The sequence below is a fragment of the Vipera berus genome, assembly GCF_964194415.1.
Source record: "Vipera berus genome assembly, chromosome: 1".
Taxonomy (NCBI): domain Eukaryota; kingdom Metazoa; phylum Chordata; class Lepidosauria; order Squamata; family Viperidae; genus Vipera; species Vipera berus.
Genome location: NC_138202.1, coordinates 115694553 through 115721476, shown reverse-complemented (window position 1 = coordinate 115721476; position 26924 = coordinate 115694553). Strand labels below are relative to the sequence as shown.

Below are 26924 nucleotides of genomic sequence, written 5' to 3'. Positions count from 1 at the left end.
AGCTTGAAGGTATAATATCAAACCTATGCTCGTGATGCAGGTTTATGCAATGACTAACTCAAACACCTCAAACCCATTCACTCCAATAGTTCCTACTGGGACTTACTTAATGGCTTTCTTTTCACTGCGGCATCTGCTGGAATCTGGCGTTCCCACAGTCTCCAAGGAATTTTTATAACGCTTGCCCTAAAATGAAATGAAAAAGAGATGTGGAAGATAAATATTCACTTGAAAGGAGCCATTTGCGAGTGACCTCTAAAACATATTCTTTAAGGGAAGGAAATTCTACGATACACATAACTTCATATCAAGGACACATCTTCATTACTATAGTATTACACCTTCTATGTTAAGGCTGAAAGTAGAGCAATTTTTTAGCAGGGCTTCGCAACGCTTTGGATTTGATTTGGAAATAGTGCTTTGGAGGTATGCTGGTAGCATCTTTCAGGAATTTCTTTAAAGCAGCTGCACAATTTTCTGAGATTATGCAGCAACTTCAGAGGGCAGCTGTAACAATCCCAGAAAAAGGTGGCATTGCTTTAAAGAACTGCAGACTGAATCTACACTCATGCTTCCACATGATCTGAAGAAGACACTGCATAACCCTAATAATTAAAAGTAACTGGAGACCTACTAGAAATAAAAAAAATGAAGTGAGACTTAAGTTCACTTTGATGAAATAAGCTTAAAACTTGCAATTATCATGTGACACCTCAGCTTCCAAGTGACACTTCCCAAGGGTAGCAGTATGGTAGATAGAATCTGATAGATAGATAGAACCTGAATTTATGAAAAAAAGTGGCTAACAGTATCAGGATGAAGTCTTAGGGGATGTAAGATAGTATTATTAATACTTGGAGACTCATTTGCCTCCTCACTAATTAGTCTTCAGCTATGTTAACTTTCACTAAAGTTTCATGTCAAGAAATTGATCCAGCAGGTCCAAGCCTCTATTTTGAAATATTCTTGGAATAGTTTTGTTAACCGTAACTGTAAGGATGAGAAGCATCTCTTATGTGGCAAGCAACAAAAGCACTTGAGACTTTTTCATTTAAATTAAAGGTAAAGGTAAAGGTTCCCCCGCACATGTGTGCTAGTCGTTTCCGACTCTAGGGGCCGGTGCTCATCTCCGTTTCATAGCCGAAGAGCCAGCGCTCGTCCGAGGACATCTCCGTGGTCATGTGGCCGGCATGACTAGACGCCAAAGGCGCACGGAACGCTGTTACCTTCCCACCGGAGTGGTCCCTATTTTTCTACTTGCATTTTTACGTGCTTTCGAACTGCTAGGTTGGCAGAAATTTAAATTACTGAGATCTAAATTGACTATACTATACAAATACAGGTAGTCATGTGATGTCTCAGCAGCCATCTGCACACATTCCACACCTCATGGACCATAAGTGCACTCTCCCCAGCCCAGCCTTAACCACCCCCATCCTCCCACCTTCACGTTAGTTTTTTCCCTCTCCCACCTGGCTGATGATCTGCTTGCCAACCACCTGGGACTCCCTTAATCACCTGAAATCCTCGCTTAATGACAGAAACAGGGAGTGTTAGGATTGCCCTTGCTGGGACAATCACATGATGTCACACTTTATGGCCGCACTGCTTAAGCAATGGAAATTCTGGTCCCAATTTCCATCCTTAAATGAGGAATATCTGTAATACATATTTCAGTCCTTTTCTCAACTTGATTTTCTTCTTTCTTTACTCTTTTTAAATTTTATGATGACGATGAAATGTTCATACATAAGATATTAAATAGAATTGATTAATTATGTGCCATCAGGTCAGTGATGAGTCTATGATCTATGACCATGAAAATAGAACATCTTCAAGAGGTCTTCAAGAGATCTTCACTCAGCCTGGTCCCTTAGTGTTCTGTACCAGCCTGCTACCGGCCCTGCAGATAAGGCAGGGACAACCCCTTTTACAAGAAGGCAAGAGGCTGGAACTAAGCCTGCCAAATTTATTAACATAAAAACATAAACAGAGCAAAGAGAGCAAAGAGAGCAAACACGAACCATGAAACAGGAACTATTCAAATGGTTGCCTTCAGGGTGGAGGGAGGTGGGATCTGTTGTTAAATCAAGCATTTCAACTGTGCTGCTTCCCAACTGAGGCCCCAAGCTAACTGGCAGAGCCAGGCCTTTAGGCCATTATGAAAGGATAGGAGGGTTGGGGCCAACCTCACTTTGGGGGACAAGATGCTCCAGAAGGCAGGTGCAAAAGCAGAAAAGACCCTCCTCCTGGACCCTGCTAACCAGAATAATTGGGCTGATGGGCCCACAGTATGCCTCCTCTGCTGACATGGGTGGGACGGGCCAATCCTAGTGGACAGCAAATGCAACTTGTGGAACAGTGGTGTTACAAGGGCCATTCTTTGGGCCCCAAGAATTGACTGCACCACCACACTCTGCACCAGCTGTAGCTTCCTAATGCCCTTCAAGGTTAGCCCTATATGGAGCGCATTACAATAATCCAAACATGAGATGACTAGGGCCTGAACAACTTAGCTCAGGGAATCCTGATCCAGGAAAGGCCACAATTGACACGCACCCCAAAGTTGTGCAAAGGCTCTAGCCGTGACTGCCACCTGTTCTTCTAGCAGGAGTCGCAAGTCCAGGAGAACCCCCAGATTGTGAACTGGATCTGTCTGAGGTAGTGCCACCCTATTCAGAATCAAAGAAGACAAAGTCCTGGATCCCTGAGCCCCGTGTACCCAAAATCATTTGGTCTTGCCAGGGTTCAGTAGAAGCCTCTTGTCCCCCATCCAGGACCCCACAGCCTCCAGTTAGCAAGGAACTAAAGACTACCTTGCCTTGGGTCTTTTTTTGTCTAAGAGAAAGAGATATCTGTCAGAATTTCAAGATGCTGTTGTTGTAGCTCATAAAAATGAAGTAGAGTTCCAGTAGTTCATAGGGTGGCCTACTTTGAAGGACTAACATTAATCTTCTAATATGTACTGAAACTTTCAGAGTTACACAATGAATGAAATACAGTTTTCCCCCCTTTATTTTTATTGCTTCTAAACTAAGAAGTCTGCAGGAGTTCACTTATCCCAATTCCTTCTGCTGGTCTTCTGGAAACTAGGTTGAATCCTGTTCGCAGTGAGGAATTCCACACTCTACCAAACAAAGAGGAGTCTCTAAGACCAAGCTTGCCTTCACTACCATCACATCCACAGTAGGGAAAGAACAAGCCATTTTTGGATTAATTGAGCTCTAATTAATTACGTTTGCAGTAACAAAACACATGCCATAAGATAATGAAGTGTGCATTTTCTTCTTAATTAGGTCTTGATTATAAGACCACTTGGTTATGATTTCTGATGGCAGGTTCAATGTGCTTCATGATACTAGGGGCAGACAAGAGACAATTATTGCTAATTAGGAAACCATTAGCAGACGAAAGCACAGGTGCAGAGGGAAAGCAGTTCTGTGTGCAAGTTCTCGGGTGCAAAGCAAGTAATATAGTTCACTTTATCCTAAGGCGTATCAGGCATCAAACTCAAAACATCTTCCTTCTTTGGCTAAGAGGTTTGATGTCAAAGGGCAATAATTTTAACATAAAAGGATGGAGCTTCCAGTGAGGGCTATGGTGGACTGACAGCTCCAAAGGAAGGTTGTTACGGCCAAGAACTCTGGCTGGAGGGTAGATGCTGACCAGTGAAATCTCTGTGGATCAAAGAGAGATTGTGAGATAACCCACTTGTATCCAGATGGCTGATATTCATGAGCAAACTGCAGAAATGAAGGTTTCTGCAGTTGTTACAGGAGTTGAGCAGCTGGACATTATTGGATTTCATCTATACCAGAGGTCCCCAACCTTTTGAGCACCAGGGAACTGTTCCGTGGAGAGAGGTTTTTCTGTGGACCGGTGTGTGTGTGTGGTTTCATGTATTGCCTCCATCCCGCTGATGGGGCTTTGCTTGTTTGTGCGGACTGGTTTCTGGCATGCCACAGCCCAGTGCCACTCCACAGACCAGGGGTTGGAGACCCCTGATCTATACTCACAATAATTAATGTACCCTTTGTGGATGCAGAGACCAGCTATTCTAATTTCTTAAACACTTTTAGAAGTAATTAATCTACACATAAAGAGAGATTTCCTTTGCAGCAAAGTTTTTTAAAATACTTTATTGCTGTTTAAAATAATGACAAAAGAAAAATCAGAAAAAACCTATAAAAGTACATACATCTTCTACATACATACATACTGTGGGAACGGCCAGAATTTGGTCTCTCAAGAATTTGGTTTTTCACCTTTCAGCCTTTCTGTTCCCCCCTAGTTGGGCCTCTCTGTTAGCTTCAGTGAGAGCACACTCTCCTGGCTGGCAGGGGGGCTAGCATGTGGGAGGTTTGGGAAACGCTATGACAGACATGTCAAACACAAGGCCCGGGGGCCGGATGCGGCCCGTGAAGTGGTTTCATGTGGCCCGCGAAGCCATCCTGGAAACAGTGAGGGAACGGCCCCCACTGCCTTGGCCCTGGCCCAGAGACCCTCCTTCTGCCAAAGACCCTCAGATCTGTCCCACTCCTGCCCAGGCCCCCATAGGCACACATGAAGCGAACGATGTAGAGCTGGCCACGCCCACCCAATAGGCCATACGCACTCTAGCCATGCCCACCCAGTAGGCCACGCCCACCCTGGCCACACACACCCGGCCCCCTGAGGGCAACCGCAATGCTGATGCGGCCCTCAATGAAATTGAGTTTGACACCCCTGCGCTATGATAAAGCCTTCACATACATCTTATGCTACCTTGTTTTTGTGTGATCTCATAGGCACCTGAGTAATCCAATTATTTCTATGTATACTATTTTGTGTGAGACTGATGTAACTTTTTGTAATGATGGAGGTAAATAAAAGTTCAGCGGGCAGTGCTCGGGAGAGTTCTTTTTGGAGACGAGGCTGCCTGGCTGGTTCAGGACAACTCTATCGACCCGGGTCTGAATTCCTTTCCCTTTGTCTGAATTTCTTTTCCCTTCACATACATCTTGTATATATGTATAAAAGTACATACATCTACATACGTCCACAAAATTAAAAAACTCATAGAAAATGGTATAGTAGATAATTTTTGCAGCATAGTTACAATTCAATATATAGCTATCTAATGTAATTATTATTCAAGTTTGTACATTTCTAATACATTTAAATTACCTTTTTTAACCTCTTTATTTTGTAAAATAGGTCCCAGATTTCATTATTCCTGGACCAGATAGACCAGAATATCAGGATGTATTATAAATGTTTTGAGGATGAAGTTTTGCAACCTCTACAAACCACAATGAACTCTATTTTACAGAAAGAAAGATGCCAGAGACTTGGAAAGAGGCCAGCATACATTAACACCTAAAGAGGGACAAGACTTGAATTTAACAAGAAACTACAACTGACACCACTATTGAATAATTATTTTAAGTTTTATATAACTATTTTAGCTGAAAAACAGAAAATAACTTTGCAAGAATCAGGAGGATCAACATGGGTTTTTACGAAAAATCAGTTAAAGGGTAATGCTAGAACTGTGGATATTTTGAAATACCTGGAACAACATAACAAAAAATAAGCCTCATTGATCTTTTTTAGCTGTGGAAAAGATCTTTGACAATTTGAATTGAACTTTCCTGTTTCAAGTTTTAGAAGATTTTGGAGAGAATTTTATAAAATTGATTTACCATATACTTTATAGAAAGCAAAAATATTTGTTAATGGAGATCTAACCAAACCATGTGAGATACAAAAAGAAACAAGACAATGTCCCCTCTCCTGTTTATTTTAGTTCTTGAAATATTGAATACAGACATAAGACAGGACAAGAAGATTGTGAGCATAAAGATTAGAAAAAAAGACTGATAAAGTCATAAGGAGCTTTTGCAGGCGGTTTCGTGTTGGTTTTTAATGATCCTTTAAATGGAATTGAAATATTAATGGCTAAATTAAAAGAATTTTGTGCAGTAGCAATTTTTCAGATTAATCAACCGAAGACAAGGAAGTTAACAAAAATATGAAAATACAAGCTCAAGCAGAATTCATAAATAAACAGGTTTTAAGAAGAATATACTGTAAAATACTTGGGTATCACTATGATAAATATAAATTGAATGCTATTTCCAAACAATTATGTCAAGTCATGGAATGAATTTGAAAGATATGTTAAAATGGGACAAAGTACAATTGTCAGCAAGATTATATGCTCAAAAGTAGAAAAACATGATACTACCCCCAATAGAGGAATGGTTGCTGAAGATGATAGAACTTGCAGAGATGGGCATGTGGACCTTTTTGGTTAGAGAAAACTTTTGGTTAGAGAAAAGACAATATCTATGCTTACTGTTGACTGGAAAGCCCTTATGGACTATGTGGATGAAACAGAAAAAAATGATCTTATCACATATGGCTTTGATGATTTGAAAAAAAATAGATAATAGACAAAGATCTTTTCTTTTTGTACCCGTAGAGTAAAAGGTAATTTTGCACTTGTACTTATATTTGCTGCAGAGAAAATCAGAAACTACTGCTTTTTATTTCTCTTCTTTTTTTTGCACTTTTTTGTTTTTCCCCTTTCCTTCTTTTCTTCACTTTATATTATAGTTTTTAATCTTCTTTTCAAAAGTCTTAATAAACAATTTTACTAGAAAAAAATATAACAAGAAAGGATCTTGTTATAACTGCATATATATAGAGGAACAAACAGCCACATGCTTCTCCCAGAAGAAGGAAGCAGAAGCCACCAGCCTGATGATGACGGATGGGATTCCGTCGAAACGTCGCCCCTACACCTTTAGTTCTACGCGGGGAAAAACCCGAATAACCAAAGATCCATATATATATGGAAATAAAGATTTGTCCCATGTTTGGGGCCTAGCAAGGTAATCTAAATAGTTAACAAGCATTTAACATACCGTATATATATATATATATATATATATATATATATATATATATATATATATATATATATATATATATATATATGTATGTATGTATGTATGTATGTATGTATGTATGTATGTATATATATATATATGTATATATATGTATATATATATATATGTATATATATATATATATATATGTATATATATATATATATATATATGTATATATATATATATATATATATATATATATATATATATATATATATATATATATATATATATATATATTAAATGCTTGTTAACTATTTAGATTACCTTGCTAGGCCCCAAACATGGGACAAATCTTTATTTCCTGTTTCAGCCTAACCGAAGGCCATCGACAGGCAGTAGTCACAATAGTGACAGCTCATATTTGTGTATATATATATAAAATCCATATTTGAAAAGGTTTCAAAAGACCACAATATGGAGCAGAACACATTTGTTGAAGTATAAAACAGTTGGAGAAATATCAGACTGGTAAAGATAGGTGGCTTGTTTATGTCCCTTTTAGATTTGTAGAAAGCCTTGAGAATCACTGGATTCCAAAGCCAAATATTATGCTGTGTTTATTGCATAGCATGTAGCTAAATCTATTTTTGTATTTGTATCTGAATTTGTATTTGCCTTTATTATTTTTGCAAATAACTCAAGGTGGCGAACATATCCAACACACCTTCCACCTCCTATTTTCCCCACAACAACTCTGTGAGATGAGTTGGGTTGAGAGAAAGTGACTGGCCCAAGTTCACCCAGCTGGCTTTCATGGCTAAGGCTGGACTAGAACTCACAATCTCCTACTCTGTACCTTCTATCTTAACCACTAGACCATACTGGCTCTCTGAATTTCTTTCTTCTCTATAGGTCCTATAGATCTCTCAAACCACAAGAATACAATCCCACTTTGTGACTTATAACTTTAAAAAATACAATCAACAAATCAAAATCATAACATTAAAATATAAGACCCTGGGAATAATCTTTTCCACACAATGAGGGGGGGTATCCTACTTATCTGTGTGCAACCTATGTAGAAGAGATTTTTCGCATTCTGGGGCCGGAAAGAGAGGAGGCAAGTCTTTTTTTTTCTGTGCTATTTTTAGGGTAAGAAATACACCACCCTCTGTGATTAAAAAGAATGGTATAGATGTGTGGTTTAACTTATACGTCTTTATGTAAAAGGTGAATCTTTCAGGATGTTAGGTTCTGAAAAGTTATGAACGTGGTTGAAGCTCTACAGGGAATTGAACAACACAGCTGGGAATAAAATCTCTATTCTAACTCAGGCATGGTAGCCATTACAAATAGTTGACAATCACTGAGCATCTGAGGGTGGTAGAGAATGCATATTCTCTTCAGAGTTGAACCTGTATTCTGTCTTGAAACAATCTAAGTCAGATAGGATCAGCAAGAAGTTATAGAACACTACAGTAATATACAGTATAGCAGACGGGATGCTCAGCTACGTTTCAGGTAACTTAGTAGGGTCTTCAGTTTTTTTTAATTAAATGGTGTATGAAAATGTATTTCCATGTAGGAAAATAATGTCAGGTATAGAATAAATGAATGAATAAAAGAATGAAAACTAGATTACACCAAATAACTATACCTTCCTTTCAACTAGCCTGGTGCCTTAACTACTAGACCAAACACTCTCTCTCTCTCTCTCTCTCTCTCTCTCTCTCTCTCTCTCTCTCTCTCTCTCTCTCTCTCTCTCTCTCTCTCTCTCTATATATATATATATATATATATATATATATATATATATATATATATATATATATATATATATATATATATATATATATCCCTATATATATACCTCTCTCTATATATATACCTACCTATATATATACCTCTATATATATATATACCTTCATTTCTACGCGGGAAAAAACCCGAATGACCAAAGGTCCATATATATGTATATGTATATGTATATGTATATGTATATGTATATGTATATGTATATGTATATGTATATGTATATGTATATGTATATGTATATGTGTATATGTATATATGTATATGTACATGTACATGTATATGTATATGTATGTATGTAGCGGAGTTGGGGTGAGAATGGGGCCAGCAAGAGGCTTTGCAGGAGCCCTGCCAATTAGGCAGGAAGATGAGGAGCTCTGACAGCTGCCATGGGTCTGGTGGTTAGCCGTGGCTCGAAGGAGGGAAGAAAAAAGAGGAGGAAACTGATAGAAGGGAGGAAGAGAGAAGGCTTGGTGGAGCTGGCTGTTCTGAGCCAGCTGATCGAAGAGAGAGTAAAAAGCTGGGGTTTTCATGTTTGCTTTTTTTGCTTCGTTACAGGTAAGCCGGATGAAAGGGGGAGGGAGAAAGAGAGTGAGAGTAGTTGCTGGAGCTGTTTGCTTGAAGCAGGCCAGGCAGAGAGGGAGGGATAAAGGGTGAGAGTAGTTGCTGGAGAGGTGGTGGGGAAAGGTGAAGTTTTATTGTTTCTTTTTCTTTTGTTGCAGGCAGGCCAGAGGAAGAGAGGGTAGTTTGGGGAGTTTTAATTCTTTTCCCTCATTGGAGTAAGTTAGGCAGAGGGAGAGTTAGGGAAGAATTTGACATACTTTTTTTAGTGGGAGGTAAGGTTTTTTTTCTTTATAGGATCAGCTGGGGGGGATAAAAAGGGATTACATGGAGTGAGGTCAGAGAGGGGCGAAGAGAGTGGACAAGGGAGGCCTCTGCCAGCGCCAGAGATTGATTGCCATCGTTCTAGGCAAGTTGTTGTCATCAAAGATGGATTAACATTGTCCTGGGCAAGTTGTTGCCACCAGAGACTGGTGCCATAGTTTTAGGCAAGTTGCTGTCTCCAGAGTCTAATTGCCATTGTTTTAGGCAAGTTGCTGTCACCAGAGACTGACCACCATCGTTCTAGGCAAGTTGCCATCACCAGAGGCTGATTAACATCATTCTGGGCAAGTTGTTGTCATTAGAGATTGACTACCATCTTCCCTGTAAGTTCTTATTGCCTCAGATCAACCACCATCATCCCAAGTGAATCACCGTCGAGAGACAGCTACCATCACTGCCCCATGTGCATGGTTGCTGATTGTGACTGAATACCACTGTGTTACATGCCCTGTTAGGCAGAGGCGCCAACATGAAAGACCTCTTTGGACTGGTGACCAATTGGAGAGGAGGTCGGGAGGGCCCGGACTTAAGCAGTCCTTACAGGGGTGGCATTGCATATACTATAATGAAAGTGTTACTGGTGTCATTTAACATCCTCAACCATCTGCTACCATTGAAATGGCATTGAAAATGAGTGGTTTTAATTTTTATTGACTAAGAACTATAATCACTGCCCACAACAACTACCGGTAGATAGTAAGTGAATGCTTCTGTTTGGATCGATTGATCTAAAAGCTAAATGTTTTGTCAGCACTGATACTGTATATAAAACTATTTAGTGAATTGCCCAAATCTGAGATTTATAAGGACTTATTATCAAATGAGACTCAGCACATTGTACATGTTTCTGTGATATGGAACTTAAACATATATAATCAATTGGCAAATTAATGATCATAATGTGGCCCCACTTATATTTTGCTTTAATACTGCAGGTAATACTCTTTTTGAATATGAACAATGGATACTTTTGCCTACCTAGAAAAGCCACAAGGATTCTAATAGGAGGGAGTGGCAGGAGAGAGAGATTAATCATACTGAAGGTGAAAAGAAGTGCAAGAGGAGAGATTAATCATACTGAAGGAGAAAAGATGGGTGTTGAAAAATTGATTTTGATTATTAGAGCTTAAACATAATAAGCAGAGGTTTTAGCCTAAGTGTGGTTAAAAAAAAGGAAAGAGATAGACGTGCCATCATGTAGAACTGTATGAATAGCAGCATTAATAAAAGAGAGAGAGGTATTTAAAGCTATTTTTTTTAAAAAAAGAGAAGTAAAAAATGAAAAGAAACTATCAGTGTAAGAGATAGAGAGGAATCAGGAAAGTCCCATAAAACCATATGGAAGATTACATTTATAGTGAGGGCAAGTAAGACTTAAATTTGACTAGAAGAAATTTTCTAGCAGAGGTTTTAATAGAAAATAGCGTATGAAAAAGGATTGATTCAGGTTGCCTAAGGAAAGGAGGAAAAAAATGGAGATCCTTGGGAGTGATTCAAAGTTGGGAAACAAAATAGGGGATAGAGGAACCATTTAAGGCTAAAAATATTGAAAGAGGGGTGTTAGTGATTTGGGGGATTCCAGAGGACGTAAGTGGATGAAGAAAATGCTAAATAATAAAAAAAAGGCACTGGCACTTATCCCATGTACTATAAAGATATGGCATACCTGAGATAGCAGTTTGGCATCTGGTGCCTAGTCTCACCTTAGGAAGAAAGCCAACCAGGTGACCTTGGACCAATTGGTCTCTCTCAGTCCAATTTCTCTATCAGTGGCCAACCACTTCTTAAAATTTGCTCTGAAAACTGCAGGGACTCATCCAGGCAATCACCAGGAGTCAACACAAAAAGAGCCTTGGTGGAGCAGTGGGCTAATGCCTCCTTAAGTAACACCAGCTGCCTGAAATTAGTGCAGGTTCGAGTCCCACCAGGCTCAAGGTTGACTCAGCCTTCCATCCTTCCGAGGTAGGTAAAATGAGGACCCAGATTGTTGGGGGCAATAAGCTGACTTTGTAATAATGCCGCTTGGGGGGGGGGGGGCGAAAGCCCTAATAAGCAGGCATATACATAGAATGAAGGCTATTGCTAAGCTTGTAAGCTGCCCTGAGCCTTCGGAGAAGGGCGGGATATAAATGGAATTAAAATAAAAATAAAAATAAAAAACACTGACTTAAAGCAAACTGAGGAGTTTACAACTGAATAAGAAGAGTTCTATCAGTCAATCATAAGACAGTTAGGGGCACAGTAACATCTACTGTGGAGGCAAGGCAAGGCAAGGCAAGGCAAGGCAAGGCAAGATAACCTTTATTGTTATTTTTTACTGTGGGCACAACAACACACTTCAAAAATGAAATTTAGTTGCCCGCTTTCAAAGTGAACACACACATCACACACACCTAAACATACTATATACAATATATACATACTATATAGAACAAATGCATAGACCTACACCCCTATATATACATAACATATGAATATTAAACACTGTCCATCTTGAATATATAATGGAATTAAGAGAGAATATAAGAAAGATGCAAGTATTAGTATGAATTATGTGTCTCTTCAATTTCAACTGAAAAAAGAGAAGAAGAGTACAACTGATAGCAAAGTGGATGGACTCAATTACAGCGGTGATGGGAGCAACCATGGGGAATCCTGAAGGAACTCAATGGGGAGAGATCTCCTGGAGAAGTTCCACCTATGTGGTCACTTCATGACCTTCTGTGATTTGCTTAACAATCGGCACTGCTGGAATTGCCATTGCTAAGTGGCCTGGTCACGTAATGTTGCGCTTTATGTCTAGAAACAGCAATTCAGACCCAATTACCATCATTAACTGAGGACTACCTTCACCCTTTCTAGTTAAATGGAGAAAATAAATGTCAAAAGTTTTTAAAATTATAATACACTTTTTAGAAATAATATGGGCTTATAATGGATTAGTAATCTTAGTCGACTATTAAGTAATAGTTAAGATTACTAATCCCATTATGAACCCATATGTTTTTAAAAATGTATTATAATTTAACATTAAGAATAGCTGGAAATAGTGAGAGTTGCATACCAATTAGTGTGATAATTTGGAAAGTGTAAGTTAAGACAGTCTTTAATACAATGTAAACAATGTATGTTTTTATCAAACTTACTTGTGTGAAAGAAATTAGATACATTTTTGTCCGCAAAAACAATCATGATGATGCCTCAACAACCTTACAAGTGTTGGGGTTCAGAGGAGGCTCTTTCTCTCCCTAACTGGCTGGTTTTTTTTATAAAAAAAATCAGTTCTCTCAAAATATTTTTATTTCAAAGGAATTTTCAGTTGCAACAATGAAAGCTTCTTTGAAACTCATACAGTCTGAACTTACATAATTAAACCATTCTCCAGGAACAATTTTTATTTTTCGTCACTCCCAAAATAGCTAATTTTTGCTAAAAAGAAAAAAAATAGAGCAAGCCTGTATCTTAACATCTCAAAATGTTAGCTGAGCAAGATTAGAATTGCTCCTTTAGGCAAAATACTTGTATTTGGCAAAATATGGTATAACCAGAAAAAAAAACCCAAAACAATTCTGGAAAGGTATTTGGTATATGAAGGTATCCATTTTGTTAAGAGATACTTAACATTTTGTATGATGGTTGTGATTTATTAGTGTTTTAACACTGCAGCAGCAAATCATAAATGTATGAATAGAAATGTGCTTTTTAAACATGAAGGCTGGGGTCACATATCACATGTTCAACAATCATATGATTTGTTCAGTTTGGGCTGACTGTTTCTACAAATCTTGCCTACTATGTTTAATAAACAGGGTTAAACAAACCATAGCTTAATGTGAAACATGAGCCAGCCACAATGAATCCACATCTGAGAACTGTTATGAAGGGTCACTCATGCTTCAGTGGCTGGATATATTCTTGCTGCTGTCTAAAGCAATTTTATTCTTATTATTTGTTGTACATTGAGTACAAAAAACTTTGAAAAAAACGAACCAAAGCAAATGAATATGGCTGCCCTATTGTGCTCCTTTAATCTCCTGATTGTAGCACAATTTCTTGAGCAGCAAGGTTAGATTATTTCTCAAGGGCCCTGTTGCAGAAGGAGATTTGAGCCAAGTTAGGTAATTATGCTTCTCACATTCAGGTTCAGGACCCCAGATCCTTCGCATAGTACTACTGAGGAATAATAGCCATTTTTAATCTTGCTTTTATTATTATGGTTTGTTGCCCAGTCAGCCAGATGTTTAGACTGAATTTGGCATTTTTGCCCACCTATCGAGTCCTTCCCAAGGTTCTGGGATAGGCAGATGTGGATGTTTGATTGTGTTAACAGATATTGTCGCAGGATGTGAGCTGTTCTGAGTAAAGCTGCCTTTTGCAATTGACTAATGGTGAATTTGTTAATGCTGATTGTATTCAAGTGGTGCTCCAGTTGTTTTGGGATTGCACTCAAGGCACCTATGACTATTTGGACTTCTGATGCCTTCTTTTGCCATATTTCTTCTATTTCTATTTGCAGGTCTTTGTAGTTTGTTATCTTCTCCAGTTCCTTTTCTACAATTCTGCTGTCTCCCAGTAATGCCACACCTACTATCCAGATGTTTTTGTTTTTCTTATCATCAACTGGTAAGTCTTGGGTGTTATGGGGCAGGTGCCTGTCTGTTTGAATGCTGAAGTCCCAGAGTATTTTAGCTTCTTCATTTTCTATGACTTTTTCTATTTTATGGTCCTACCAGTTCTTGCTAGCAGGAAATTGATATTTCTTGCAGATCTTAACAATGCGCCATTGTTGCTACTTTGTCATGCTGTTGGTTGTAGTCAATCTGTGTGATTTTGCAGAGCTAATCCAATGGTCCACTGTTTCTTTCTTCCTTTGCAGAGGTGGCACTTGCTATCTGTTGCTGTCTTCTCAATTCTGACTTTGTATTTGTCTGGTGCAGCCCGAATTAGCCCCTCTGTCACTTTCTTCCAGTGGCGTAGCGTGGGGGGTGCAGGGGGGGCGGGCTGCACCGGGCGCAACATCTGGGGGGGGCGCGCTTGCACTGAGCTGCTCAGGGAGCCCCAAGGGCTGCACAGAGTCGGCTTGGCTCCGCTCTCGAGCTGCTCTTTCTTGCAAAGCGAAACGAGTCCGGCAGGTGAGATGGGCGGCCACATAAACTGAATAAAATAAATAGAAGCGCCCAACTCTCCGCCCAGGCTCAGGCCAACCGCAAGCGCCCCGCAGGCGCCCCGGCAGGCTTGGCCGAGCGAAGACGGACCCGCCGGCCGGCTGGCCTAGCTTCGTGCGCATGCGTGGCTTTATTTAGCGGGGCTCACGTGCGAGCTTGAATGCAGCGGCTCTTGCAGGTCGGAGCCCTGCCCAGCCGCCCTCGAGAGGGACCCGGAAGCATCCCGCATGCGCGCGACTCTTCTTGGAAAGTCTACGCCGCTGCGGGGCGCGTCTTTTCGGCGGTGCCATGACGTCACCGGGTTAGGGGGCGCAAATTGCCCCGGGTGCTGACAACCCACGCTACGCCACTGCTTTCTTCAAATGTCCTTCTCTTAGACATTGCCAGGTCTTGTTATTATCTGCTTTCCCTGTTATTTTTTATGTACTGGCCGTGTAATGCTTTGTCTTCCCATGTCTCCTTTCTTTTCTTCACTTGGTCTTTCTTGTAAGTGAGTTTGATCTCTCTAGTACTCAGTAGGCCTTCATGGTATACTAGCATCAGTGCATCTTCTTCACTACCTTTCATATATTCTTCCAATGCCCTTTCTTCTTATTCTACCATCTGAGGTACTTGCAACATTCCCTGCCCACCCATTTTCCTTGGTAACAGAGTCTATCAACATCGCTGCATGGATGAAGGGTATAATTCATTGTCATTGTTTTTCTGGTCTTCCTATCCAGGGCCTGTTAGTTCTGGTTGAGTCCAGTCTGTTAATCCAGCTGTGTATCTAATGTTTGGAATTGCCCAGGTATTTTCTCCACTGAATTTAGATTTTAAGATCATCTTCACTCTCTTGATGTACTCATTTCTAACCTTTTTCTTGACTTCAATATTGCTTGATGTTATTACTATTATTATAGATAATTCAAAATAGTGAAGGTAACTAATACTCATTTCCCCTCCTATTTTTCCCCAAAACACAACCCTATGAGGTGGGTTGGGCTGAGAGAGAGTGACTGGCCCAAAGTCAACTAACTGGCTTCCATGCCTATGGAAGGACTAGAACTCCGTCTCCAGGCTTGTAGCCTGGACTCTAACCACTTTTCAGATCATTGTGGCATTATTGGAAAGACTAGGACTACAGAGTAGGCTCAGTTATATACATTATTTAAACAACAGCTTTGTTTACAATTGTTTAATGACCATAGAGAAAGAATCTATCGTATGCCACTGAATACAGGAAGATAAGGTTATTATGTTCCTTAGGGAACATCTGCTGCCGGCATCAAGCTCCCTGCGCCCTGTGCGTTCCCACAGAGAGGGCCTCCTCAGGGTGCCACCGATCAGAGAATGTCGATTGGTGGCACCCAGGGGGAGATCCTTCTCTGTGGGCGCTCCGGAGCTGTGGAATCAGTTGCCGGTAGAGCTCCGGATGGCGCCCGATCTTCGCTCCTTTCGTCGCGATCTCAAGACGTTTTTGTTTGTTCAAGCCGGCCTAGCCTGATGGGGATTGGTGGGGTTTTTATTTTTTTGTACTCTTAATTTTATTTTTGGGGTTTTATTATTGTATTAATTGTTTTAACTTGGGCAATTATTTAATCTCTTTTTAATGTTTGTACTTTGTATTTGACTTTTGCCCTGTGAACCGCCCTGAGTCCTCAGGGAGAAGGGCGGTATATAAATATTATTAAATTAAATTAAATTAAATTAATATAATCACAGAATTAGGTGCTGAGACTGCTGTGACCAGTTATTGGTTCATAACAGAAATCCAGATCAAAGTAACCTAGATGAATTGTAGTCTACCTGAAGTCTGAAAAAAACCAACACAATGAAGGAGAGTCTACCAATGCTCTTGATAACAGGTTTTAATGTCCATCTGCTAGTATTAAGATTGTTCCCCTTCTCTGTCATTATTCAATTAGAATTTACCTTTCTATAACTTAAATCTATTATTTCATGTTTGGCAGTTTAACTCATGTTGACTTCTTTGCCAACACCAGACCATGTATTATTTTAAGTATTCAGGAAGGCTGATGAGCCTAGTTAGATTCCAGTGAATTAAAGTTAAACTACCAATTGCCCAGCTGGGTTATGGTATACTGTTTATATTGTAGGTTACCATGGCAAAGTAATCTTGTGATTGTATAAAAAAGGTAGTTCAAGATGCTTGAGATCAAGAAATGTAGAAGTAACTTAGCAAAATTTATTGGGAAGCATTAAGATGAATTCATGGAAAAGTCTAAAGGAAAATAAACAAACAGTATATATTCACTTACCAAAATCTATCCTGAAATAAGCTGACAAAAGAACATTAAGAACAAAAATTAAGATGTCTTCAACATCACCTGGTTATTAAATATAGGATAAATACAGTACTGATATATGATATCCAAATATATGATAACCTAACCTGGTGGCGCAGTGGTTAGAATGCAGTATTGCAGGCTAACTCTGTCCACAGTTTGGAGTTCAATCCTGATGGGCTCAAGGTTGACTCAGCCTTTCATCGTTCCGAGGTTGATAAAATGAAGACCCAGATAATTGGGGGGACTATGGGGCAGTATATAAGTCTAAGTGCTATTGCTAATTTATTATCCAAACAGATACAAGTGGTTGAATGTTATGTTGGTCTCACTGAAGAATTCAAACCAATATTTTGAGCAATTCAAGATTTTGAACTAACAAAGAACATATACACATCTATAAAGAATACTCTTCTCCCTAACTGGTATTCTAAAGGAAACAGACACATAGGCTTTAAATATGTCTTCATAAATGCTATGGAATTTCTTACCAATTATTAGAAGTTCTTATGAGTCATTTAAGCTAATATACCTATTTTATAGTACAACTCTATGCAGATCATTCTATTTATACCACTGTTACCAGAATTGGAAACAGTGATAAATATCGCTAATGCCAGAACTAAAAGTGACTAAGACTGATTTATTTTAGTAGGTTTAAAAAAATGAATCTCTTTGTGTAACTCAAAACATTAAGAAGAAATAAAGGCAAGAAATTAAGTATTTAAGGTGCAAGTTAGTTTGACAGGAAGAGGAAGCCTTGTTTTTAAATCTGGCGGAGGTACAATCACTTTCTGAAACACAGCCTGTATCTCCTAAAGTCATAGTATGGCACAAGGAGCATTTATACTATTCTTTACCATTCAAATCACAGACAATCCGCATCAAGAATCTCATTTTTAGCACTAGTATTGAGAACATACAATATCTTTACATTCAGAGCACATCCCCAATAAGATGTATAGATGCATCCAGCAATAATACTGTAGACTTTATATTGAGCTATGTACATGTTGGGGGGTAGGTGGTACAAAAAGTCCAGATTAGGGGACTGGGAGAATGAATCAGAAAGGTGAACAGAGAACAAATTTTAGAAGAGGTTGCAATGATGGGCTTCAGAAACAAGGCATGTTTTATGTCTTGCAATAACAGGTACATGCCTTGTGTAATCAAATCAGCTCCATAGGAGAACTGGAAGGATCCTGGGGAAAGCAACAGAAGACAAAGAAACCCTTTGATCATCCAGGCTGACTCAATCTCTTTTAGATATGCTGATTCAAAATATAAATAGAGATAAACTGCTTGCAAAAATCATGATGTCTTGCAGATTCTCTCCAACTGGGTCAGTAACGCAGATATATACACTGTCAGGGCAGCATGATTCAGAAAGTCAGAAGCACAGCCTCTTAATATGGGATATACACAGCAATTTTCAAGCAGAAAACCCTGGGTTAGCCACTAATAGCAGCAAAACCCAATTAGCCAGGACATCACCAGCAGACAACGATTTGAAATGATTTATACAAGAGTATTCAAAACTATGGGATATGGGAATCTCACAATCTTCTCCAGCAAAGAACAACTCATATAGTTGGAGGAAGGTGGGGTGAAGCTTATCACATGCCATCTGTTGCTGCTTCTTATTTCTCTAAATGGTAGTAGATAAAGATGCTCACCTGCTCCTCCCTGTGCATAATTCATTTCTTTCCTAAATGCTTCTGCTCTGTGCCAGCAAATGTCCTTGTCAAATGAGTCCAGGTGGTCTCAGGACATGCACTGGATTAAAATCTGGTCTGCCGTATAGAGACAGAGAGGGGAAAAAAAGCCCTCTGTCTTAGTTCATCGATAAAAGAATGATAATTCAATTCTGAAGACAGGAACTTTGTTGGGAACAGCAGGCTCCTCTAACGCCTGTCTCCTCCAAAAATTGTAATGCTGAAGCTAGAACAGGAGGAAGGTAGATCCTGATTGAGGACAGGGTGCTCCTGTTTTATCTGCATTTTGGCATAAGGTGAGAATGTCACCTTCTGTTATGCTTCTAAATTTAACCTGACGGTAGAACATAAGCATCCATTGAAATTCTGTGCTATCAACACCCCATCATATGCGCATATCAATGGACTACGGTATTTGCAACTTATTTTCCATTTCCACCTTTCCTGACCCCATAGAGAGTAGAGATGTCAGCTGCTGGCTTTGGAAAAAGATACTTCTGGGTTTTGGAAGAGCTTTGACTCTTAATGTGGACAAGGGAATAGGAGACTATCTATGCAACAGATACCCATCTTAAGGATGGTCTCTCACAGGTGGAGTAAAAAATTACCCTGAAGTGAAATGCAAAACATTTTAAACCAGTTTCTAGACTTCCACTCACTCACTCACTTGTTCATTCATTCATTCATTCATTCATTCATTCATTCATTCATTCATTCATTCATTCATCACACATCTACACTACCCATCTCAGCTAAGTGACTCTAGATGGCTTACAATAAAAACATATTACAGTATAAAGGCATAAACAAGAACAAAGTCAAAAACAAGATTTAAAAGGAAGGGTTACAGTATTAAAAGTTAAAAAAATTAGGAAGGTGGAGAAAACACCCTCAAAACCAGCACTTCCATCTTTTGACAAAACTGCACCACAGCAAACAATGAGTTCGCTTAACAACTGCTGCATTTGTATTCATGACTACCCTGTTTGCTTAATAACCGTCACAAAACAAAATGATAAAATTGGGTTGGTCACATGACCGGCATCTTTTACAACCATGATGCCTTACAACCATAATGGGCAGGCTCCATTAAGGCTGTATGTCAAGGACTACCTGTATTTCAACTTCATTATCTTTCGCTATCTGTTAAACAAAGATTAAACTGTTTAAAAGTTATGTTAAGTTATTTGCTGAGACTCTAATGTAAAAGCATATTTGTTAAAGAGGAAGATGGGAGGCACAAGTTTTATGATCTCTTACAACAAGGCTTTTCAACCAGTGGTACGGGTGCCACCTGTGGTACATTGGCACCTGGCAGGTGGTACATGACCATCCTAGAAAAGTGGTAGCAGGGGAGGGGAATGGCAGCACCCCACAAGCCTGAGCGAGAGATGGCTGGAGCTGTTCGGCTGTCAGGGCTCAGTGGAAGCGCCAGGATCAGCTGGAGCTCGGCGCTGATCCTGTTGCTTCTGAGCCCAGAAGAAGCGCCAATCAGCTGGAATGTTGCAGCATCTCCAGGGTCTTGTGATTTACATTCAAATGCTTGGCAACTGATTCATGTTTATGACAGTCACAGTGTCCCAGGGTCATGTGAAGTGACCAAAACCTGCTGTAACCACCCAGCAGATGGGGGGAATAAAAACCAAATACCCCACCCCCACCCCTGCTGCCAATCCTCAACAGAAATGCTCACAACAATAAAAATCTTGGACAGGAGGAAGAGCACCGCCGGGTGGGCAGGCAGGTGTCTTGCTCAGCTGTAGCTTGGGGGGGCACTTTTTTCAGTGCCACTGTAAGTAAGTGAACTGTTGTAAGTCGAGGACTACCTGTACTTCATCACTTTCCCCCCCCCTTTTTTTGGTCATCAAGTTTTTGACACCTTGCTAGGCGACTGGTGGTACTTGGATGTTGCCATATCCTAAAAGTGGTACAATGGGTGAAAAGGTTGAAAAGCCCTGTCTTACAATTCCTTCTAACTTACTGATAAAATAGTTTGTCTAATAAGGGCACATCTTATTAGAAAGGTAAGTTAGGTGGCCCATTCAAACTCCCTAATGCAGATGCTTGTCCTGATCCCTTTCCGCAACAAAATTGCAGACTGCTTTCAACTATCTAGAGCAGGGGTGTCGAACTGCTGGCACACGGGCCGGTTGCATCATGCAGAGACCGTGCCCACCCCAGCTCCGGCAATTCAAAAAAAGTCGCAACACGTTGGGACACGTCACATGATGCGGCGAGTTTGATATCCGCGATCTAGAAACTTCTCAGTGACACACATATGGTACAGCTGGGGATGGGAGGCAATGTATACCTTTTCTGTGGCAGTTTTTTCCACCTCTTGCCTGCTCTAAAAGGAGATCCTCACCCGCCATTCTCTCCTGCCTGCAGTAAAGGTTGTGTTACAATTTACCACTGCTTCTGTAAGTTCTATATGCCATTTCAAGGAATATTACCTATAACCTTGGGGACTTGGGGGCTCTTCTGTGATCCTTTGGCAGGGAATCCAGTGATCACTGTTATTTGTGCATTCTATAAAGTATAGTTTTTTGTCTGTATCTCCAAACATTTTGGTTCCTAATTTAAATTGGCATTTTCACCACAATACTGTCTTCCCTTTAATAGCACAGATATTGTGAAAAAATGCATCAGCATCAACCTCCATTAGTGCCACATACATCCTATGAGAATGCAAGAGTATTTTTATATCTTGTAAAGAGAATGAATTTACACACACACACACACACACACACACACACACACAGAGAGAGAGAGAGAGAGAGAGAGAGAGAGAGAGAGAGAGAGAGAGAGAGAGAGAGAGAGAGAGAGAGAGAGAGCATTCTTGGGTAACTCCTAACATAATTTTCCAAAACAAACAACCCTCTGTCTCTTTTATTTGCTCCTCTCCAAAAGATCAAAATGTATTTATATTTAATGTGAGTTACCTACTGCCTCAATGCAGGCAAAATCTGTCTCATGCTGCTATAGGTCAACAAATCAGCTGGATCTGGTCAGCTAATCATCTTTTTAAAATATAATTATACTGAAAGATTTCAAAATAAAAGTAAGAGGAAGAAAAAAAGGAATGAAAGAGAAATTGCAAAAAGAAAAGCAGATAGAAGAAAAAGAGAAAAGAAGTAGCTTCTGAACCTCTTTACAGCTGTCACGAAAACAATTGTAAATTTATCTTCTTCAAAATTACATTGTGACTTTCTGTCCAATCATCAAAACCACAGTTCATTTTTTTTGTTTTGCGCAAAATGTCCATATTGTCTCTTTTTCTAATAAAACAGGTCAATTTGGTCATCTCCTTAAGTTATATTATCTCAATTAACTATTTCTCCATTGTAGATATCGCCAAATCTTTTCAGCTTTGGGTGTACAATAATCTCACTGAGGTTATCATATATCAAAACAAAATGCCACAATGTTTTTCAAACTGTTTATCCATCAGTTCCATGAGGAAAACTTCTAGTTTCAGCTGTATACTAATCTTTAAAATCCTCTGAATTAGTACAAGCATTTGAACCCAAAATTTTCTAGCTTTTTTGCATGCTCACCAAGCATGTTAAAATGACCCTTCTTGCTGTTCACATTTCCGAATATAGATTTGAAGTACCTTTATACTTTCTAGATACTTTTTCTGGTGTCATATACTAACAGTATATCATTTGATAAAATACCGTGTTTCCCAGAAAATAAGATAATATCAGTATTTCAAAAACTAAAATAAATAAGAGAGGAAAAAATGGGCATTCCTATCTCCTTTTTTTGTATCTCATAGGGTTTTGTTAAATCTCCATTGAGAATTATTTGTTTTTCTTTGAAGGGTGGATCAATCTTACTCTTTAAAAAAATTGTCTTAAAAATTCACACCTTCCAAAGCTTTAAACAGGAAGATCTAGTAAATTGTCAAAGGCTTTTTGTTAAGATTATTTTGGAAAAAACCTTTTTAAAATTTCTTTTTATGGTCTTCCACTATTACTTCTTTCTATAGCAGCATTTCATTTAACCTCTCTGTTAACTAGGTTTCCCTTTAAAAACCAAACTCACTGGATTATGATCCGAAAAAGCCTTTGGTAGTATCTCTACTTTATGAATCTTAGTAATCAAATTCTTTGAAATCCAAATCATGTCTATTCTTGAAAAAGATCTATGTCTTTCAAAAAAAAATATTACAGTGTACTCTCTTGAATTGTCATTTTATGTCTCCAGGCATCAGCATGCTTTAAACTGCCCATCAAATAAAATATTACCTTGTGTAATTTTAATATTTGTTCTCAAACGTTCTGTCCATTTGTGGGGAGATCACTCCATTCCACTTTTCCATTAAACATGAATTTTCATAAGAAAAGATAATTAGTTTGCCTGTAAGTCTTTTATAGAACATTATTTTATCCTCATTTGGAGTATAAATATCTTAACCCCTTACTGTACATATCTACCCTGCTCATCAGTCAATATAAATTCTGGTTATAATTGGGGGGCTTGTATAAAAAATAATTTCATTTCGTTTCTCCTTGTTTTGTTTCTGTTGAGATAAATTCTTCACCCAATTTTTTTGTAAGTCAAATACTTTATATCTTTTTTCTAATAAGCGTTTTTGTAAGCAAATTAAATCTTTTTTATATTTTTAAAATAATGTTTTTTCCTCTTTTAGGAGCATTTGCTCCATTTATATTCCATGTTAAGCATTTATAATCCATAAATCAGGACAAATCTTTTTAAAAGTCTGTAATTATAGTCACCATTGCAATCTGGTTTATATTATCTTTACTTTTATTTTTTAAATAAGCATTATTTTAGCATGGTCAGTTTTATTTTGTAAAACTGAATCAATTATCTATACCACGGGTGTCAAACTTGTCACATCATGTGATGTGTCACGACGTAGCGCAACTTTTTTTGCATTGCCAGAGCTGGGGTGGGATCGGCCTCCATATGATGCAACCGGCCTGCAGGCCAGCAGTTTGACACCCCTGATCTATACCTTTAATGCTAAACAGTTAATATTCCCACAAAAACAGATAACATTCCCACAGATAAACATATTTATTTGTTTAATTCTAATATTTTCAAAAACTCTTTCATCAAATTGAATCTTTCAAAATTACTGACCCCTTCATCCATTTTAAACTTTCTCACATCCAATTCTTGTTAGCTTTTTGCTGAAAATTTAAATCCCCTAAAGCCTTTTTCCCCTTCCTTCTTTAATCCAGAAAGAATGTTGACTCACCAAGTGCATTTATTTTATCCTGCCACTCAGAAAATCTCGCTGTAAGTATAAATTAATTACATCCAACAGTGGTTAAGGAAGTGAGGCTTTTGCAAACATTGTGTCCTTATAGGCTGCATTCAAGTTATGAGCTTGCATGAAATCCCTTGATCTCCAGCTGCTCAACTCATGAGTTGTGTCAGGACCCACCCCAAACCACGTCTTAGGAAGGCAAAACTCTTGGAGCCAAATCTTAGTCCAAAAGGAATCTTTACTATGACATGCTTGGTTGTAGGAATACAAGACAGGACTTAATATTGTTCTACAAAGTAAACCCTTATAAAGAGTTCCCGGTTCAACCTCCCCTTAACCCCATTTGGTCAGTCCCCCATCATTTACCTCGTATCATCCCTCTCGTGGGAAAAAGGAACTTAGGACCTTTTATGTTTATTGCTCTCTTCCATGACACAAGCCAGATGCTCCTACCCTAACCCCCCTTTTGTTCCCCCAGTTCAAAAGGCTTCTCTTTTCCTTTGAAATGCCTAATACAGGCTCAATACACATTCGTTCCCTCCTCCTCGGGAGATGGCAGAATCCATGGAATAATGTTTTAAACATACATTTATGAATATGATATAAATGGATTCTGAGAAGTTGACTGCAATACCTTCAGTTGCTGCAGTTTCCTCATGAGAAGCAGCTGTCTAGAGTACAAGTAGATGATTTCATGATCTCTCCTTGTCTGTGCCAGATACAATTCACCATCTGGCCACCTATTTCTGCTACAATACTATCCCCATATCTTTAGGGACATCTAGTCCACAATAGAATCCCACTAGCCCAGCTGATCACTCTTCCAGATTCTCAGTTACAACTCCAGTGTAAGCTGAGGGAGACCCATGCTCCAATTCAAACTCAGCATTGAACCTCTCTCAGAGACGTTGGGTCCCTTAGTATCTCTCAACAGAGCTTGAAAGAATCACATGGGCAAAGGGGGTGAGGGGAAGCGGCAGTGGAAAAAACCATACACAGTGGAAAAAGGTACTAAAGGCAGTCCTAAACAGGACTGCCCAACCTTGACAACTTTAAGACTTGTGGACTTCAACTCCCAGAATTCCCCAGCCAGCATAAAGTCCACAAGTCTTAAGTTTGCCAAGGTGGGATAGTCCTGGCCTAAAGGCAATTAATATATAAAGAAATAAATTCCTTACATGTCCCTGAACAAAGATGCCAGGAAACCAATGGAAAACAGCAAAAGGACTACCAATACCAGAAATGAAGCCACACAAATCAGTTATGGGAAAGATGGCTACCTCACAGCTTCTTTACTTGTCATTTTACCAGCAAGTGTCTTCAGCCTCTCATAGTTATCTTTTCCAGCTGGTCAAAGCAAAAGAGTGTCTAACAGGGTGAAAGCTTTTTAAGCAATTTATTTGGGGTTTGGTGCCATTTTGAGAATTTTAATTTTAATTTTAACTGGGGTTTTATTTGTTCAGGGACGGATATAATTTTTTTAACTGTTTTTAACTTTTGTATTTTTTGTTTTAATCACCCTGTAAACCGCTCTGAGTCCTTCGGGAAAGGGCGGTATATAAATATAATAAAATAAATAAATAAATAATAAATTTTCATTCACTGGAATGGAACTGAGCTAGGCAAAGTTCTCTCTATTTCTTTTCTCATCTGTGAGACCTTTTATTCGTCTTGCTCACTCACTGTCAGTTGCTTTTATTAAGCTGGCTGCCAAGTGAAGATCTTTACTTATTAATGCTGCAATATCACTGCTTAATGCATGATTGTGTTTCATAGACAAGCAAGCTCTCTTTTACGTCATGGGCCAAACACGTAGATTGAACCAGGAAGTTGTCCTTCTGTTCTCCTTAAGAAGGAATGAGACGATGTCCAGATAGAAGGTGGTCGTAATCCTGATAATAAGTCAGAGTTAGAGCAAACATGACTTTCATCTCAGCATGTAAAGGGACAAGCAAGGCAGCTGGGATGCTGCTAATGTCTGCCCTGGGACAGAGTCTGCTTTAAAATAAGTATCTATTAGCTTTATTCTTTCTACTTCATCACACATTGCTCCCCTGCTGAGGAAAAGAAAACCTGAAAAAAACCCTTTATTTTTATTTGTGCATTTTGGTAGTGATAAAAGGGAAGAAATAAAGCCATACTTGAAGTAGCCAAATTCCCAGACAAGCCGTGTGAAGGTTAAGTTCAAGGAAAAATGAGCCAGTTTGGCTTGGATAGCAAGGACAGGGCAGGTTCAGGAAGCAGCACTGGGCCTTCTCATCTCTTTTTTTTAAGAGGGAAAAAAAAGCTGCAGACTATTTTTAGAACTCTAATAGTCTTGCCAGAGGAAGGATCTGGGAATGTCCAATGTCTGTGCACAAATTCCTAAGAAGGGAACACGGCTGGAATGAAAGGAAGGCCACATACATTTTGTTTTGGGTACTGTTATGATCAGCACAGTACATTATAAAAAAATGAATGTAATGAACTTTAAATATTTTATTTATTATCCCACTTTTATTTTTAGAAATAACTCAAAGTAGCAAACATACCTAATATTTCTTCCTCCTCCTATTTTCCTCACAACACCCCTGTGAGGTAGGTTGAGTTGAGAGAGAGTGACTGGCCCAAATTGAATTACTTAAAAGCATTTTAAAAAGTGTAAAAGTAATATTCTGTTATAATATTTCATAGTACAAGAGGGAGAATGAAACAATTTATTAATAGTAACACAATACTAAATGATGTCTTCATCCCAGCCAGGCCGATTTTTACTTGAATGTAGATTATTTTTACCAGTCCTAACAAACACTTCCACTAAAACAAGGGTCTTCAAATTTGGCCCTTTTAGTACTTGTGGACTTCAACTCCCAGAATTTCTCAGTCAGCCATGCTGGCTGAGGAATTCTGGGAGTTGAAGTCCACAAGTTGTAAAAGGGCCAAGTTTGAAGACC

The 26924-nt window shown here is 39.0% G+C and overlaps 1 protein-coding gene across 1 annotated transcript in view; it reads right to left on the bottom strand.

Moving 5' to 3' along the window:
• SYT7 (synaptotagmin 7) overlaps window positions 1-26924 on the bottom strand; it is a 250613-nt gene that overhangs the window by 78030 nt on the left and 145659 nt on the right. Inside the window, exon 3 of the mRNA XM_081337079.1 lies at window positions 107-186. Coding sequence (XP_081193205.1) covers window positions 107-186 — 80 coding nt within the window. The remainder of the gene's footprint in view (window positions 1-106; window positions 187-26924) is intronic.